The sequence below is a fragment of the Vigna unguiculata genome, chromosome 3, assembly GCF_004118075.2.
Source record: "Vigna unguiculata cultivar IT97K-499-35 chromosome 3, ASM411807v1, whole genome shotgun sequence".
Lineage (NCBI taxonomy): Eukaryota > Viridiplantae > Streptophyta > Magnoliopsida > Fabales > Fabaceae > Vigna > Vigna unguiculata.
In genome coordinates, this window is record NC_040281.1 from 33,827,291 (window position 1) to 33,845,694 (window position 18,404).

At 31.2% G+C, this 18,404-nt stretch overlaps 1 protein-coding gene across 1 annotated transcript; it reads left to right on the plus strand.

Moving 5' to 3' along the window:
- The first annotated feature begins 3,430 nt into the window (after positions 1 to 3,430).
- Positions 3,431 to 5,861, plus strand: LOC114179657 (transcription factor MYB97-like). The gene is made up of 3 exons (XM_028066070.1): positions 3,431 to 4,323; positions 4,493 to 5,050; positions 5,341 to 5,861. The coding sequence occupies exons 1-3, from the start codon at positions 3,810 to 3,812 to the stop codon at positions 5,616 to 5,618; spliced, it is 1,350 nt and encodes a 449-aa protein (XP_027921871.1). The 5' UTR covers positions 3,431 to 3,809; the 3' UTR covers positions 5,619 to 5,861.
- The last annotated feature ends 12,543 nt before the right edge of the window (positions 5,862 to 18,404 follow it).

Below are 18,404 nucleotides of genomic sequence, written 5' to 3' on the forward strand. Positions count from 1 at the left end.
GAGCCTCTAGGTAAAACCTCATAATGGTGCCTCAGTTGGTCGGGATGTAATTCCATGACCCTTGTTTGTGGGAGTTCATGGTGGTGCCTCATTTATATAATTTAGTAAGGATTGAAGGTAATGATTGCATCCTGACACTCAAAAGAGCCAGTTACTCTCACATAGAGCGTAATGACTCGAGTGGTGAGAGTAGCAGAAGGCCTGAAACACTTTAAGGGCTAACCTTGTGTGTGGGGAAAATAAACACTGTAACATTTAGCTCAGTAGAGCAGGAAATGCCACCACAAGTGCAAGCATTCGCTGAATTCGACTAATTATATGTATCCGGATGAGTCGTGTCTTGAGTCTTAGTGTATGGGTTGCAAGTCAGAACATGATTGATTGACATATGCATCTTGATTTATGAAAGTGTATGTAACTGTATGATAAACCGTTTTCTACTCAAGCTTTCCCTTTTGCTTGTTTGATTGTTATGTGTGTGGCTTTCTCTTTTTGCGATGATCATCAATTTATTGATGTGAGTAGATGCGAGAACTACTCGTTGTCAACAGAGAAATGGTGATTCTGCTGCTTAGCCTCTAGGATGGCTTCCGCTTCTCTGAGTTTTATTTCAGGGCTAAGGCCCATGTATTGCCTTGTCCTAGAACTTTAATTGGAATATTTTATATTCCTTACTTTGTTTTGTATTGGTATCTTGGTGTGCCTTGGTTTCCTCTGAGGATTTTGGATATTTATATGGAGTGACGTTAATACTTCGAATCTTCGCTCATTATATTATATTGTGTAATGTTTTCATTTAATTAAGTTTAATTATTAAATGAGACATTACATGCACGATTTTATTCAATTGTGTATCAAATCATTTGACAATTTTATTTAATATTTTTTGTTATTTATTTTTATTATGTAGAATATATACTATTTTAAAAAAATTTATTTAATTTTTTTTTATTTTCTAATTCATTCTCATACATATTTTGCCACTACAATTGTATAAAAATATTTCATTTACTATAATATAATAATTTAATGTTATTGTCATCAATCTTGTTTATACCATTCAACATAGATTGAAGTTCAAAAGATGAAAGATTCGTGTCTAAATTTGAATTATCATTAGTTTAACATTTTTTGTGTACACAACTTCATTTAATATAATATTTATCTGTGTATAAGAAAAGAAATGAGTAAAGAGACATATGAAATATTTTTAAACTTGAATATTTGTTTTATTTTTACATTTTCTTTTAAAATACATTTTAATTTTATCAACTTTGTTTCATTAATACTGCAAAATTTGTAGATGTTTTGGTCTTCATAAAAAAATATTTATGTGTAATTGTGAATTATTTTATATAATTCTTTTACTTTTATCCAATTATTATTTGATATTCTGATATGGAATTTATACAATTATAATTTATTTTTAAATATTTGACACTAAAGATATGAAAATATGCCTTTGTTGTGACAATGAATACTTGATAATATTATGTTTCCTATTATGTAATTTTTATTTTATTTATAAAAAATAGTTAATCGATATTGATATGGCTACAAGGTTTGGTGTACCCGTTACTTGATGGGAAGATGAGATAAAAATCTTATACTCATTGACTATGGAGATGAAATTTTAATTTAAGATTGAGTATGCAATAATGAGAAACACAAAGAAAGATAATAAGATTTTATAAAATGAAACTTAATAATAAAAAAATTATTTATAGTTAAACTTTCTATATTATTTTTTAGACACTATTACCGTTTCTAAATGGAGTTACAGATATCAAGAAAAAGTGAAAGAAAAAAAAAATACAAAAGAAAGAGGTGAAAAATAAATAAGTAAAATTACTTATCGAAGGAATAAAGAAGAATTAAAAAAAGTAATAAAATTATACAAGCATTGTTGATTTAGAAAATAATAAACGGTGGGAAATAAAATAAAAATAAAAATTATTTGATTTTGAAAATACAAAACAAATAAAATTTATATTTTAAAATAAACAAACAAATAATTTATTTTAAAGATTATTTTGGAGACTCCAACCGTTATTTTCTGTTTATTTAATTATATGTCATGCCTTCCGTCTTTTGTTCATATTCCATTTAAAAACAATGCTAAAAGGATAAAAGGAACAACTCGTAGTAGTAGTAGAGAATAAAATAAATACTCTCATTTGTTATTAAAATAATTTAAGGTTAGTACAAATACAAATGCGATAAATCATACATATATAAGTGAAGGCAGTTAAGTTCAGAAGCAATTATTAAAAATGTTAAAGTAAATATGTTAGACCAAGTTAACCAAAAATTTTAAAGTTTTGAAAATAATGAAAATAAGTTACAATAGTAGGTTTTAATCAATTATGAATAATAAAACCAAACAATGTTCATAAATATATAAATAACATTTAAAGAAATGATGAAAATTTGACGAGAGAATTATGAAAAAAAAATACTATGTTTTAATTAAAACTATCAGTAATAAATTTTCAATTTGCAAATAAACACCTGAGATATCATATAAGCTGTATTTCATAATGTAAATTTCAATAAATGACCACAAACTCATCCTAAACTCACAAGAATTCAATAGTCCTAATAAGAGTAGTCTAAAATCCTGTACATTTTTGCACCAGTTTTAAATATAAGAACTGTTTTTGAAGTACAAAAGACATTCAATGAATTACATTCTATTCACTGTTTTGATTTAAAAAGAAAAACATTTTAAATTAATGTAAACAGGAGTAGCATAAGGAGTGAGTGTAATTAAAAAGTATATTTAATTTGTGTGTATAATGATAAAAAAAAAAGGTAATTAGAAAGTGGAAGTAAGAGAGTAAATGAGTGTGTTTAAGGAAGGGATGGGTTGGTCGATAAGTCGAGCTCAAGTGGTTACCTCAACTGAAACCAAGGTTACTGAACCCTCTTTGAATTGCATTGCATCTAGTTAATAGGAGGAGCAGGCAAAAACATAAGCACAAGCAGAAGGAGGGAGTTATGCAGTGACGCTGATGTTGATGGGGACAGAGATATTGAAAGAGAGAGAAAATAGGTTGATGAATAGGGTGTGCTAGGCTCATTTACTAGTGCTAGTGCATATGAACATGACAAGGCTTGTTCCGTTGTGTTGTGTAGCAATGGCAAAGCAAAGCCCTCAATTTTGATGTGCTTTGAAAAGAAAGATGTCCCTGCTGCTGCCACAACCCCAAGTAAGCACCCATCACATTACTGTCTTTCTTGTCAATTTAGAGAGAGACAGCCTAAGACCCTGCAACCCCCCCATGAATGGAGAGAGAAAATATATTACTTTCTCCCTGTCTCTCACTCTCACACGTGTGAGTGAGGTGTGATTTGTTAAAAGAATAGAATAAATAGTAGTAATATAATGACAGCAACTGGTTAAATGAAGAATGCCAGACTCATTGCCTCAGTCTGGGTACCTAACTACTTCAAACTCTCTCTCTCTCTCTCTATTTCTCTCTCTTTCTTCTTTCTCATTCAACCAATGGTCTTGTTAGTGAAGAAAGAATCCTTGTAGGGATAGATATCTATCTCTTGAAACCCTTCACTTCACCACTGGAAGCAAACTTTTGAAACCAAACCACTTTAGCTGTTTTATGTTCTGCAAAAATCTGTTCTCCCCCTTCACTATCTGTCCTGTCAAACTTTCCTCTCATGTTACTCCTCCTCTTCATCGCATGAAATATTCTTCTTCTTCCTCTTCCTGATCCGCGCTTTTTCTACTTTGCAATACTTGAAAACATTCATATCCTTCTTCTTCAGCATTTGTGAGCAAGTCAGAGAAAATGAAAGCGTGGCCTGCTAGTGTTGTATACTCTTCACAAGAAAACCTCACTCGATACGCTTCTTCGTCTTCCTACTCTTCTTCCCCTCCCTCAATGGGAATGGTCTATGCTGACATGGATTCTCTTTCTCTTTGCTCTAACTATGGTGTCGTTTCGTCTCATCAAGATTGTTATGTCTCCAACGGCGGCGGCTCCAACTGGGGTTTGCCCTTTATGAGGGAATGCCTTGGGAGGAACTTCGAGGAACATCCCAACAGTGATGGGGCGGAAGAGGGTAAAGGGTCTGATAGCAGTGACGATGGGGGTGGGGAAGACAGTGACAAAGTTAACCATAATGCTAATAACTTTAACGAAGAGAGCCCTAATGAGAATTCTAATAGCGGTTTGGGGCATTCCAAGCTCTGTGCAAGGGGGCATTGGAGACCGGCAGAAGATTCCAAGCTCAAGGAGCTTGTGGCTCTCTACGGCCCTCAGAACTGGAACCTCATAGCCGAGAAGTTAGAAGGAAGATCAGGTTAGAAAACCAGTGCAGATGGTTATCAGATAGATATAAACTCATGCTTCATTTCTTTGCTTAAAGAATTTGTATGATTTGTTTTCAATGTTTTACAGGTGACCCTTTCTTTTGTTATGAATAAATGTGTTCTCATTTATCTTTGTTTCGGTTGATGTTGTGCTTTTAGGCAAGAGTTGTAGGCTGAGATGGTTCAACCAGTTGGACCCGAGAATCAATAGGAGGGCTTTCAGTGAAGAAGAGGAAGAGAGACTAATGCAGGCACATAGGATTTATGGCAACAAATGGGCCATGATTGCTAGGCTTTTCCCTGGAAGAACAGATAATGCAGTGAAGAATCACTGGCACGTTATAATGGCCAGGAAGTACAGAGAACAGTCCAGTGCTTACAGAAGGAGGAGGCTTAGCCAATCTGTTTACAGGAGAGTGGAGGAAAACACATCAAGCAGCAATGTCTCTAGAGACACAACCACTGCAGGGACAGAACCACCACCACCCTATTGTCTCAGTCTCCCCAACGGAGGACTTGGTAACAACAACATGCCAAGTTTCCCATATGCCGCTGCACCCTTCCATGGAGTAGTTCCTCCTCCTGCTGGTGGGGTTGAGTATGGCTTAAATGGCTCACCCCACATGGCTGCTTCCAAAGAAGCAATCTCAACCACCAAGCTGGCCCCTCCTCACATTGCCATGTATCCTCAACAAACACCGCTCGATTTCTTTTCAGGTTGGTGCCCATTTCTAATCCCCACTAAATTTCTCGCCTTCAAATGCTTGTGGTTACAACCTCATTCATTAGCCTTCAAATCACTGTATGTTACTTTTCAAACAAAGTTAAATGTGTAACTTTTTGTGATTTTGTTTGTCTATCTTTTTGGTCTGCTACAGTGACTGATGCAACCCTTTTTGGGTCGCAGCTTAACTAGTCCTCCCCCCAAAAAACTTGCGCATTTATAATCACATTTGTTTCATAATACTATAGTATGTAGCTTAAAGCAGTGGTGTTTGGACCTGCAGGTGGTAGAAGCAATGACATGGTGGGAGAGTATTTTGGCCAGAACCATCAGCAAGCGTCTGGTTTTTACTCTCATTACCACCCCCAATATCTGATGCTAATGCAACAACACCAAAACAATCACAACTTTTACGGTTTCTCAAATTCCACAGCACAGATACTGGGCAGTGAAGCTTCACTATCATCAGTGGCAGAACGCAGAGATGAAGCCATGAGCAGTGACCCCCCAGATGCAATTCCTCCTCCATTTATTGACTTCCTAGGAGTAGGAGCCACATGATCAAAGTTAGAACCGAACAAAAAGCTGCAGCCTTCCCCGGAAGCTCCTCAATATGGGTGTGGTCCAACATTACTGAGAAGCCATTCGAGGTAAACAGAAAGGATAGTTGCTTCAGTTTGGTGACTGTGATCCTTGCGTCACTTCTGTTGAGAATCACACTTCACACCTATCTCTGTTGTGATCTCCTTTCTTTTTATCACATGGGGACCCTCTTCAATAATAAAAATAATAATATTAATTAAATTTGATTACTATAACCCTTCTCTATTCATTTTCATCTTCATGCTCTTTCTTTTCCTTTTAGTTTTTGGCGCTTTCTATATTAACAATCCCATAGGTTAAAATTGTCGACCAGCCAAATGAAGATTGAAACGGATGATTTGGATATTAAATGTGTCCGAGACATTCGTTTGTTACTTAGAATATATGGCTAAGAATAGGAAGGTACTAATTAAAACAAATTGGGAGACAGAAGGACTGATAGGGTGATACGTGTAAGAAGCTAGGAAAGGACAGGAATTGGTATAGTAAAGTAGTGTATGTGTATAGTCTTTATTTTTAAGATTATCGTGAATAAATACGTGTGTTCCTGTTCCCAGTTTCAATTCAATCCAAGGCTTCTTTGACTTTTTTTATTTCGCTATAAAGAAAAGTGGTTTTTGTGAACTGTTTTGGTGGAATGATGATGAAAATAGAAGAAGGGGGTTGGGAATGGGAACTGTTGGGAACATCCTTTTCTCATGGGCCTGTGATGCAATAACTAAGCCACAATTTCAGCATCTCACTCCATCCAATTTATGCATTCAAGATCCCCAACTGTGCAACATCTTCTCCCATCACCAAAATCTCTTTGCAAATTCATGCCACTCACATGACCTTTCTACCTATTTATTTATTCACTAAGTAGTGAATTCCTTTCAGGGAATTCTGGTCACTAACAAACAAACTTGTTAGTTTGGAGACCTATCATACATTTATTTTAACTGTTTCAAACACCATCATAAATATTTCAATTCAACTTAACTCCCACACTTAATGCAAACTCGAGAAAATTATGCTTGGTCAATGACTTTCAACTGCCGTTGTCATAAAAATCTTGGCAGAATTTGAATGTTACTTTAACACAGATGTAGACTAAATTTGACTCTTTCTTTCATGACCGAGACTCAATTTTCTATAATTCGTAAAAGCACATAACAGAACTTTGAAATGAATGTCTCAGGGAGTTCGGTGTTGGATTTTCTCTACATTGTTGTTTACATTGCAATTACACGTTATTTCAGACCTTTTTGTTAGTATTTTTGTTTAATTTTGCAGAAAGTTATTTTTTTTTAGTTTTCATCTTATTTCAATTGATATGAAAGTGAGTATTAACCGAGACATTTACCTTTAATTGATCCCCAACATGCAAGTTTACCATGATGTCAAGACCAAGTTATTCATTAAAATAATGACTAATGTTTGAATGCACTTTTATCATTATTCTAGTACTTTTATCAATTTAATTTGTCTCTACAGGCACTGCAATTTTTACATAAATGTTTAATAAAATGTTATCATTTGGTCACATAATCGTATTAAGGAAAAAGAAAATGTTAAAATTAGTTTATACACAAATGAAACATGTGTTTTTATTTATTAATTTTTGTCTGTGGGTGAAAAAAATAAGTGTCTTAATGGGGGCAACAAACTAGTGAAGCGAGTTTGAACGTGGCATTGCATCGCTGAACCTGTAATTGCATAAAGTTAATTGAGGTTTGGAGGTTATGGAGTTGGAAAACGTCGCCGTCTGGTTTTATTACAAAAGTGACAGTGATGGGTTAAGATGAGAAAACATGAATGTTGTGTCGTGACCCTACCATTACTTGCTCTGCCAAGTAACATCTGACATAAACTACTGTTGAATCGTCATGCCAGTTAGGGTCAAGTGTGTATCGATGTTGGTGTAGGTCATAGGTTGTCGTAGCATAGCATGACGGCCCAAGGTGGTGCCCACGCCCATCCAAAATTTTGGGAACAAATAAGCCCACTTGGGGCTTCAATGAAGCCCAATCTCATTCTCATAATCAATGCCAATGTCCTTTTACGTTCACTCTCAATAAAAGAAACTAGATGGACTGCAATGATTATCACAGCAGCTAATAGTGTCTTCAGGTTGGGAAATTTCTAAATCTTTATTTTTTTTACTTTTAATCTTTATAGTTTTTAAAATTCTCAAACTATTGTATATTTTTATTGTCGAATTAGGAAAATTGGATAAAAATAAAATATTGATGTGATCTTTTCTTTTATCTCAAAGTATTTATTTTCTGTCTCATAATCACTAGTTTAATATTGTTTTACTCATAATAAGAATGGAAATGATTTTTTACCAAAATAACTAAAAAAATGTTAAGCTTAGTTAAAACAATATTGCAAATTCATAGGACAAACCAGTAGTGTACCTGTAGTAGTTGAGTAGGGCCAATGATGGTTATAGGTAGAGATGTGAAGAGGCACCGTGCCTTGTGTTGTTTCTGGCCTTCCATATAAACAATTAATAGAAATAAAGGGACAAGTTAATGACATTTGCCCACAGTTAGATATAAGCTTAAAGAGGGCTAAATATCAAAAGCAAATGGTTGGCTTAGAAGAGACCTCAAAACATTGGCTTTAATTTTAGGCATAGTAGGTACTCGAGATTTGACAATGATGATGATGATGGAGAGGCGATGAAGCACTTCAATCTACATTTTCTTAACTAAGAACTAAGAACTAAGAATTTCATTTCATTTCTTTTATGTTTCACTTAGGAAAATAAAAATTTATGATTTGCTTGACTCACAATTAGTAATTAGTGCATTATTATAATGAGGATTTATAGGATAAGAATCTAGTTAAACCTGAATCTTATTCGCCAAAACATAACAATTTGGTTCATTGTAAGCCTAACTTTTAGTAATCAAATTTTATAATTCATTTACTAGCATTTAGTAACGAGTATAAGATATTTTAATGTAATTTAATGTACAGAAAGTTTATAGATATTCGTGTACTAAACTTTTTTAGGATAAATGGTTTGATTGTAAATGTCTACTAATTAACATCTAGGAGTGAATTTTAATGATAAGAACTATACTCCCATCAACAAATATTCTTTGTATATGTTTATTTGTTGGGATTTTAATTTTTTAAGTTCTTACTAATTTGTAATTGTTTTATATCCTTTTTATAAGAGTAAGTTGAATGATGAAACAAGAGAATAGATGTTTCTATACAGGAAGAAAGAATAGAAATATTTGAAGATTATATTTAAGATTGCGCTAGATCCTTTTTCTTTAATAATCCATATAAAAGATTCTAATTCATAGTCCTACAACAGAATATGTTTCTATTTTAAGAGCAACAACAATTATTTTCTTTGAAGATATAAAAAGACATCAAGTGAAGATCAAAAGAATAATAAATTAACGTGAGATAATACGAAGAAGAAATTGAGAGAAAAAAATATACGAAAAGTAAGAAAGAAAGTTAGAAGAGATACACAAAAGAAAGAGATATAATGTGTGTTTACAATATCTTACATACATAATCCGTAGTACTAAGATATCGTCTAGTCAGTACAATCATCGAGAGGGTGAAACCCTTTTGTAATATTCTTCGTTGTGTGAAGTTATTTGTTGTCAGCTTAATTGTTGTCTCTATGGAGAGTGATTACATAATTATCTTGAAAGTTCTTAATCTCAAGCTGAGATTAAGAAGTGTTACACTTAAAGAGAGAGGTTTATACCGTATAACCTAGAGAGTTGTGTACTCGTGTAACTTGAAGAAGTTTTTGTAGTTGTGTATACTCATATAACTTGAAGAGATATTTGATCTTTTTGCTTTAGGTTCTTTTACTTTTTGTGTTGTGCAAAAAAGAGGATGAGACTCTATCTAACAATCTAAGAGCCTATTGTCTCAATACTAGATGTACCCTATTGAAATATATATAAAAATCTTTAAAGGATGTCACTACAAGAAGAAGACCAAAATCGGTGGTAATTATCAACGAATTATCGATAAGCAATTTATCGATAGATTTTTTACCTTTGGTAATTCGTTAGTAAATTCGGATTATCGATGAATTTTTGACATTGTTGACGGATTTTGTATGTTGGTAATTAACTATTTTCTTATAATGTATGTGAAGAATTTGCATTGTTTGAAATTTTATTTTTGTGAAGAGGTACATTATTGAATAAACTATTTGAATTTTGTTGAGAAGACTTGACAAAGGCTAATTAACATAGAGGTTTTAAAGTCTTAAAATGATGAAAAATATAAAGATAAGGGTATTCAACTTATAAAAGGTTAGAAATGTGTGTTGAAAAGAAGTAGAGCAAACACTTTCATTAGGGTTGGGCAAAATATACCAAACTGCACTGCACTACCAAAAACTACACTAAAGTAAAAAATAGTTCATCTGAACTACACTGAACTGAAAAATAGTTCATACAAACTGAAATGAACTGTTTTTTTTTTCTAATAAACTGAACTGAATTGCACTGCACTATAATATGAACTGAACTGTTATAAACTGAATTGTTTTATGAACTGCACTACGTTTGAACTGAACTACACTATTTTTTAACTAAGCTACACTATTTTTGAATTGAATTGCACTACTTTCGAACTTAACTACATTGTTTTTGAACCGAATTACACTAATTTTGAACTGAATTGTACTAATTTTGAATTGAATGACACTATTTTTTGAATCGAATTGCACTGATTTTGAATCAACTGCACTATTTTTGAACCAAATTGTATTATTTTTGAATTGAATTGCACTGATTTTGAACTGAACTACACTAATTATATATGATTGTACTACGCAATAATAATATAACTTTTATAATTTGAAAGTGCTTAGAAAATAATACTTGAAATATGTATCATACTTCAATACACCAAAATCAAAATATTAATACATCTTAATACATAGATTCTCCATAAATCGAAAAGGAAGCTCGGACTTCACAAACATCTTCACCAACTTCATTCGAGATGCATTTTTGTCAAACTTAGAAATAGTTGGTGAAGGGCCAACACTGGCCCCTTCTGTAACTGATGATGACAGTTTTTACCTTCTGAATGCTTCTGTAGTTCCCTTTTGAATAATATCCATCGTTAAAGTTACAACTCCATGCCTTAGTTCCTTGGTTGCACATCAAGATTTAGTTACAATTACCGAATATTGCATGCAATATTTGTAAATAACAACATTTAATGAATTATACGTTTTTTTTTCTGCAATATTCTTTTATAAGAATAGATCCCCAATTTTAAGATTTTCTCTTCCACTAATCAATATTCCCATAAAGTAAATTATTTCTGAACAATAATTAATTTAGTCAACTATCTAATTTCACACGCTTATTCGATCCTAGATTCAAAATATTAATCCATCACCCTTTGTTAAATAAACCTCGAAGATTTAATATAACAAAAGTTTATAGAATATAATTCTATGCAAATTTAAGAATACTAAATAAACTTGAATTTATAAATATTTTTCAAACTTTGTTATGATATTAAACATTAGTACTGAGAAATATTAAGATCGTTCAAATATGATAGTAAGAAATACATTACTTATTAAACCTTACATTTACCTAATTTCCATTTTCATATATTATTAGAAACTCTTCATTCATTTAATATTTTATTTCAAAAATCGATGTTATTATGACATTTTTATTGTAAAAAGCACGTCATTAAATATTAAATTATATATGATATAATATATTTGTTATTTATTTTTATAAAAGAAATTATTTTATAATTATTTATTTACTTTAGTTTTCATTTTTTAAAATTAATATTAATAAATGTTTAGATATTCATTCATTATGAGGTGCAAATAGAGAAAGTACATCGTGAGTTGTCATTTCTAAAATAGTGATTAACCAGGACAGAGAGAGTGTGTGAGGTAAAGAGTGTATCGCAAAAATGGAGTGTATCGTTACCTATCTAGAAACAGAACACGAATGAAGAAAAATTGAAAAAATTATAGCTGGACTTCAGTTCAGTGTCTAATTAACCAATAACAATGCAGTTTTTTTTTAAAATTGAACTGATTTACGAATCAGGTCAATTAACATTATAAGTAGTTCAGTTATTTCCAATTTTTATAATTAACTATAGTTTAACTTTCATGATATAGTTAACCATCCACGATGTCTATTTACAATAAGGAGATATACATGGTGGTTAAGTATTTGTGTAAAATGCAAATATTTAACGAATGAAAGAAAAATTGAACATATTTATTATATGACCAAGGTTTTTGGTTAGGACAATTTGATTATAAGTTTTTTGTTTTTACCATTAAATTAACTCTATTAATGTTACATTAATTTTTATTTATTGTTTATAATATTATTCAACATGAACAATAATAAATGGTTATTAATAATGACATGAAAATGGTTAAAAATAATCATATAACTTTTTTCACCATATTATTAAGACAAGACGAATAATTTTGCAACAACCTTGAGGCAACGTAATTTTTTGAAGTGAGTAATGTGATTGTTCTGTTATACATCTCTTTGTTAGATACAAAGAAAGACAGATGTTTATAAAATGTAGTTTCTTCCAGCATTTGTAAAGACAAAATTAATAACAAAATTTAGAATTTCTTTAAATATTTTTAAATTTTAAAAAACAAAGAGTACTTTATTATTTAATATAAAAAAAAATTTCATTCCTTTTAATGTAAAAAAAATTCTCATTACTTTTAAATAGGGTGAAATATATTTTTAACTTATTTTATAAATGTAAAAATATTCTCATTACTTTAAATAGGGTGAAATATATTTTTGACTTATTTTATTATTGAATATGTAAATATATGAAAAGTTGGTAGGACCTATAATTAGTCAAATATATAAAGAGAAACTAAAAGTCAACTTATACAAATAATTCTTTTGAAATATCAAAATATTTCTCTTACCCTCCAATTGGGTAGGCCTTCATACAATACGAAGCCCATAATCGGCCCTGGATGAGACGACTAATGATCAAAACTAACTTACTTCAGTTTAGAAACCCATTTGTCTCGTTTAAGGTTCCTGGACTATTATAATACTTCTACATGATTTGGGTCTTTTTTTTCTACACCTCCAAGTATCTGCACCCCCAAAATTTCTCTAAATTACCAAAATACCCTTTCATCATTTAAAGAAATTCACAGACATCACATCCTCAAAAATACTTCCGGAAGTCAAAATATATGACTTCCGAAAGTCAAAATATATCACCAAAAATCAACTTTCGAAAATTAAAATATATCACTGAGTCAACTTTCGAAAGTCAAAATATATCACCGAAAGTCGACTTCCAAAAATCAAAAATCATTACCGAAAGTTGACTTCCAAAAATCAAAAAGCTTTACCAAAAATCGACTTTCGTAGATAAAAAAAATTAAGTCAGTTTTAAAACACATATTAAAAATTATAAAACATATAAATTAAAAAATAAATTACTTTAAAAAATAAAAATATGTTATAAAAATACTAAATAAAAAATTAAAAAATAAAATTGAAAAATAATTTAAATTAAAATAATAAAATTTTAAATTTTTAAAAAATGAATATATATATATATATATATATATATATATTTTTTTTTCTATTTTTAGTTAAATTTAAATTATTTTTTAATTTTATTTATTTGATTGATATTATTACAATTATTTTATTTATATATTTCATGTGTATAGTATTTAATATTTTGTTTTTTTTATTTAAAATTTAATATTATTTTAATTTTACTTATTTTTCATATTTATATTTTTTCAGTATATTAAATAATATATATATATATATAGATATTAATATTTTCAAAAAAATATATATTAGAAAATATAAAAACATAAAAAATAAATAAAATAATAAACTAAAAAAATTATTAAAAGTTAAAAAATATAAATTTTAAAAAGAATTAAAAATATTCAAAATAAAATTTGTTTTATGACTTACGAAAGTCAACTTCCGAATTTTTTTGACTTCCGGAAATATTTTTTGACTTCCGGAAGTCGACTTTCGGGAATATTTTTTGACTTCCGAAAGTTGACTTTCGGTGATAATTTTTGACTTCCGGTGATATATTTTGACTTTCGGAAGTTATATATTCTGACTTCCGGAAGTTGACATAATTTTGGGGGTGTGGTGTAAGCGGGTTTCCTTAAATGGTCAAAGGGTTTTTTGGGAATTTAAAGAAAGTTTGGAGGTGTAGAAGAAATTTTGGAGGTGCAGGAAGAAAGACCCCATGATTTTATGTAATTTATATAGATCAACAGTGCAAATGTAAAACAAAAACATGTTATTTTTTGAATTTTATTAAGATAAACTTTTATGTACTTCTAAGTGAATTTTTTCAATACATATATACTACAGCAATAATATTAATAATAAATGTTTTTGTCCAATATTTTTTAGATGTTTAAAATCCATCTTAAAAATGAATCTAAAAAAGTTTTTATTTACTCGTAACATAAATAAAATATATTAAATTATGAAATACCAAAAAAAAAATTAAACTGTACATTTTTTTCATCTATATAAAATTTTACATACATAATCTGAATAATAAAAACGTGAAATTTAACAATTGAGTAAAATGTATTTTTATTTTACAGAAAGTTGTTGAATATAACGTCCCAAAAAGTGGATAACCTAAAATTAATAATACGTCGCATACACAAATATTCAGAGAATACAGAGTTTGGGGTATGGAGGTATAAAGTACACCAAACATATCCATAACCAATAAAAAGAGGCCCACATGGCCTAAAACAAGTACAATGGTTCAAAAGTAGCACAAAGTCTTATCCAAAACAAGAGAAAATTAAACTACTAAAACTCCATCAGTTGTGGGCTCCATACTGAGCCCGATATTCGTCCATGACCATCAAGTTGTGGCATCCCTATTATCATTACCATTGCCAGGGGTCTCACATTTGCTCACATCAATAAAAATTTATGATCATCGCAAAGGAGAAAGACCACACACAAACATACAAGCAAGTAGAAGGGTAAGCTAGTGAAAGAGATTTTTATATCATAACACTCAACATGCACCTTTCAAAATCAAGCATAAATAGCAAACATCCACACATGAGATACCAAACCAATTAAGACTCTTAGACTTGACCATCCGGATACGTACAATGAGACACCACCACGAGACCGTGGAATTATGTCCTAGCAGTGAGGCACCACCACGAGGCCTTCGTGGAATTACGTCCGTACATGAGGCACCACCACGAGGCCTTCATGGAATTACGTCCTGGCCTTGAGGCACAATCACAATACCCTTCTGGAATTACGTCCTTATGTTGAGGCACCACCATGAACTCTCACTAGGAGGGTCCATGGGATTACGTCCATTAGATGAGGCACCACCATGAGCACTCACTATGAAAGTCATGGGATTACGTCCTACCCATACCTTATCCATGTTTCACCAACCACTCATAGAGTTCTCATGCACATCAATCTCATGCCAATATATATATACCAAACTAACCACACATATATCACACCAAGCTCATGCCAAACACATCAACTTCCAGCCCCAATATAACATATAGAGTATATATAGCATCATAACTTGAACTATTTAAAGCACACATCAACCAATCATGTGAAGCATACATATATACACTCAACTCTGCTAATCTCGCTCAAGCTAAAGAGCTCTCGCTCAGGTGAGAGGAACCTCTCGTTGAAGCTACCTGCTCTCGCCTGGGCGAGACTGCAATAGAGGGCACATCGAGGTCTCGCTCAAGCTAGCCCAACTCGCTCAGTCGAGACTACTCTCACTCAGGCGAGTGGCCTTCGCTTAAGCGAGCCCGTGAGGGGGTGAGGTACTACTGTTCTCGCTCAGGCGAGAGCTCCTCGCTTAAGCGAGAACTTTCATTTTTAGGGACCAACCCGCTGGCCTGGGCGAGTTTAGCGAAACTCACTACCCTCGCTCGTGCAGAACCAGATTCAAATCATCATAACAGTACAAGCAACATGTTATCACACAATAAATAGTATACTACGTCTGAAATTGATTCATTCCTAAAATTGATTCTCAGTTTTGGACACGTAAAAGTGCATTATCCGAGTTTCATTCTTGTTAACTTCATATTTTCTATCATTTGGGGGTTTATATACTTGACTCTGCTCAAAGGAATATATTTTAGTAAATTACCTCTACCAAAAATTTTAGTAAATTTTGGAAAACGTTGGATATGTTTGTTACAATCTTTTAATTTTCTTTTAAAACTAATATATTGTATTTCCCTTCTACACACAATCATTTAACTACGAACGACTTATTTTAAATCTTTAGTTGTGTTTGATTGTTGTGTTATGCAGAATGTTTGACACCTGATTCTAATTATCTGTATTTTCAATTTTCTTGTTAAACATTTGTTTATGTATGTTGATTACATTTTCTAAGAGGTAAGGAGAAGTTCATTCTATAAAGTTGTGTGATTTTTCCGAGTAGCTTTAGATATATTCATTTCTTCTCATTGCATAAGGTATTATTCAAGATGTTGAGTTCTTCTAAAAATAACTGGAGACTAGACTAGTGTTGTTGGTTGTAAGTCATTTGAAATAATTGATAGATGAATATAAGGTTGAGAATGATCCCCACAACAGTTTCAAGTGTGAAAATGAAATATTAATGGTTAATTTTGCAAGATTTAGGAAGCAATTTGTCCAAATTTTCCTCTATAGGATAGAAAAGTCCAAAATACTTCAAGCTCAACTTCTGAATTTGTATGATGCAAAACAGTGTTGTATGTAAGGTTGCAACTTTATCACAACACCTTATCACTTATCTTAAAGTAAACTAAGGATAAAAGATCTAAATTTTGAAATTCAATCTATAACAATCTAAATTTATATTATTTTAATTTTATTTAAGTGAATTTATTTTAAATTCGAATTTATATATTTAGATTTTAAATTCAATCTACTTAATTAGATTTGGATTTGATTTAGATTGGATATTTTTTTGGCTTTTGAAAATCTAGAATAAATGTGCGTCTAAGTCAAGCCATGACGAATGTAAGACCCGAGGAATTTATCTAATTAAATAAATAATTATTTAATAAATGCGGGTAGTGAAAACCTTTATAGCATTTAATGCTAATCTTTATGATGTGGAATCTCAAATGGTTAAATGGTTGAGAGTACTTGATTGTGTTGAAAGAACTTGGGTTCGAGTCCTATGTATGCCAATTGTGTATTATTTTATCCTAGATTTATAGGAATTATCAGGAAACCCTAGATGTTAGAGGAGGCAGCCAAGGGGACTGGAAAACCATCTCATAAGGGTTTTGAATGGCAATTAAAACAATTTTTATGGTATTTTCGTTTTCTTTCCATTAACCATAATTAAGGCTTAGTTAAGAGGCATATTAAGGGGGAGAGTGTGTTTTTGGAGTCTACCATTGGTGAGTATTGTAAGGAGAGAAAATTCAGAGTAACAACTAAGTTTATGAGTGAGAGGAAGAGCTCAACTGTGGAAGAGCAAAGGAGGCCAGTGTTGATCAAGGGGGAAAGATTGCCAAGTTTAGGGGAGCTAGACTCTGTAAATTTAATTTGTGTTATTCTTTTGCATGATAGTATGTATGTTTGGATGTTTCAGTGTTGCTTAACACGTGTAATTGCGTGTTTCTGGAATTTTTCCAAAAATTGCCTAGCAGGCCTTCAGAGCCGCCAAGCGACTCATTTGATTGTACTGAGTTTTTGGGATTTTCTCAGAAATCGTCTGGCGACAAGAACAGGCTGCCAGGCGACACAACTTTTCTCACCCAATTTCTGGGCTTCTACCGACTCGAGCAAAATTGACTCGACTTTGGCATTTTGGAGGTTCTAGGTTAATTCTGATCGGAGAAGAGGAGGGTTTTATTTATGGGTAGATTGTTGGATGCTAGGAATTGATGAATTACGGTATCAATTAAATTTGATTGGAGAAAATTGTATGAACGTTCTTATAGGGTTTGGAAATTGAGGATTTTATGTTACTAGATTAATTGATGTATGAATTTCAGGAAGAATTGCTATGTTCGAATTAAATTGATAGTTAGAGCCTTTGGATGTACATAGTGGCGGATCTTCGACCAATATTTTGGAGGTGCCAAAATTTTGGTTGAATTACTTTTTTTATCCATTTTTTATTCCAAAAATGTCAAGTTGGTCATCTAGGGTATTTTAGTCTCAATTTGGTCCTGATATTTTAAAAATTGATGCAATTTGATCTTTTTCGTTAGATTTTTTGAAGCAGAGCAAAAAAATTTCATCAAAATTGACATGAAGATCATGTTAATTACACCAACAAAACAAACCATCCTTATTCACAACTTTATTTTTGATGAAAAACATTGATTCGATTCAAGAAATTAACAAAAAAAGAACAAAAATGCATCATTTTTTAAAAAATCGGGACCAAACTAAGACTAGAAAAACTAGAAGACAAACTTAATATTTTTGAACAAAAACAAGAATCAAAAGAATAATTTCAAAATTTTTATATAAACTAGTAAAAACATGTATTTACTACTTTTATAATAATAAAATTATAATTATGTTATTATTATAATTATAAAATTAAATATAAATATTTTTTATAATTTTACTATAATTAATTTTTATTTATAATGATTAAATTTAAAACAATAATCAAATAAAAAATAGTTAAATTAAACAAATAATCATTTAAAAGATAATATTAATAAAATAACTATTTTTATTTAAA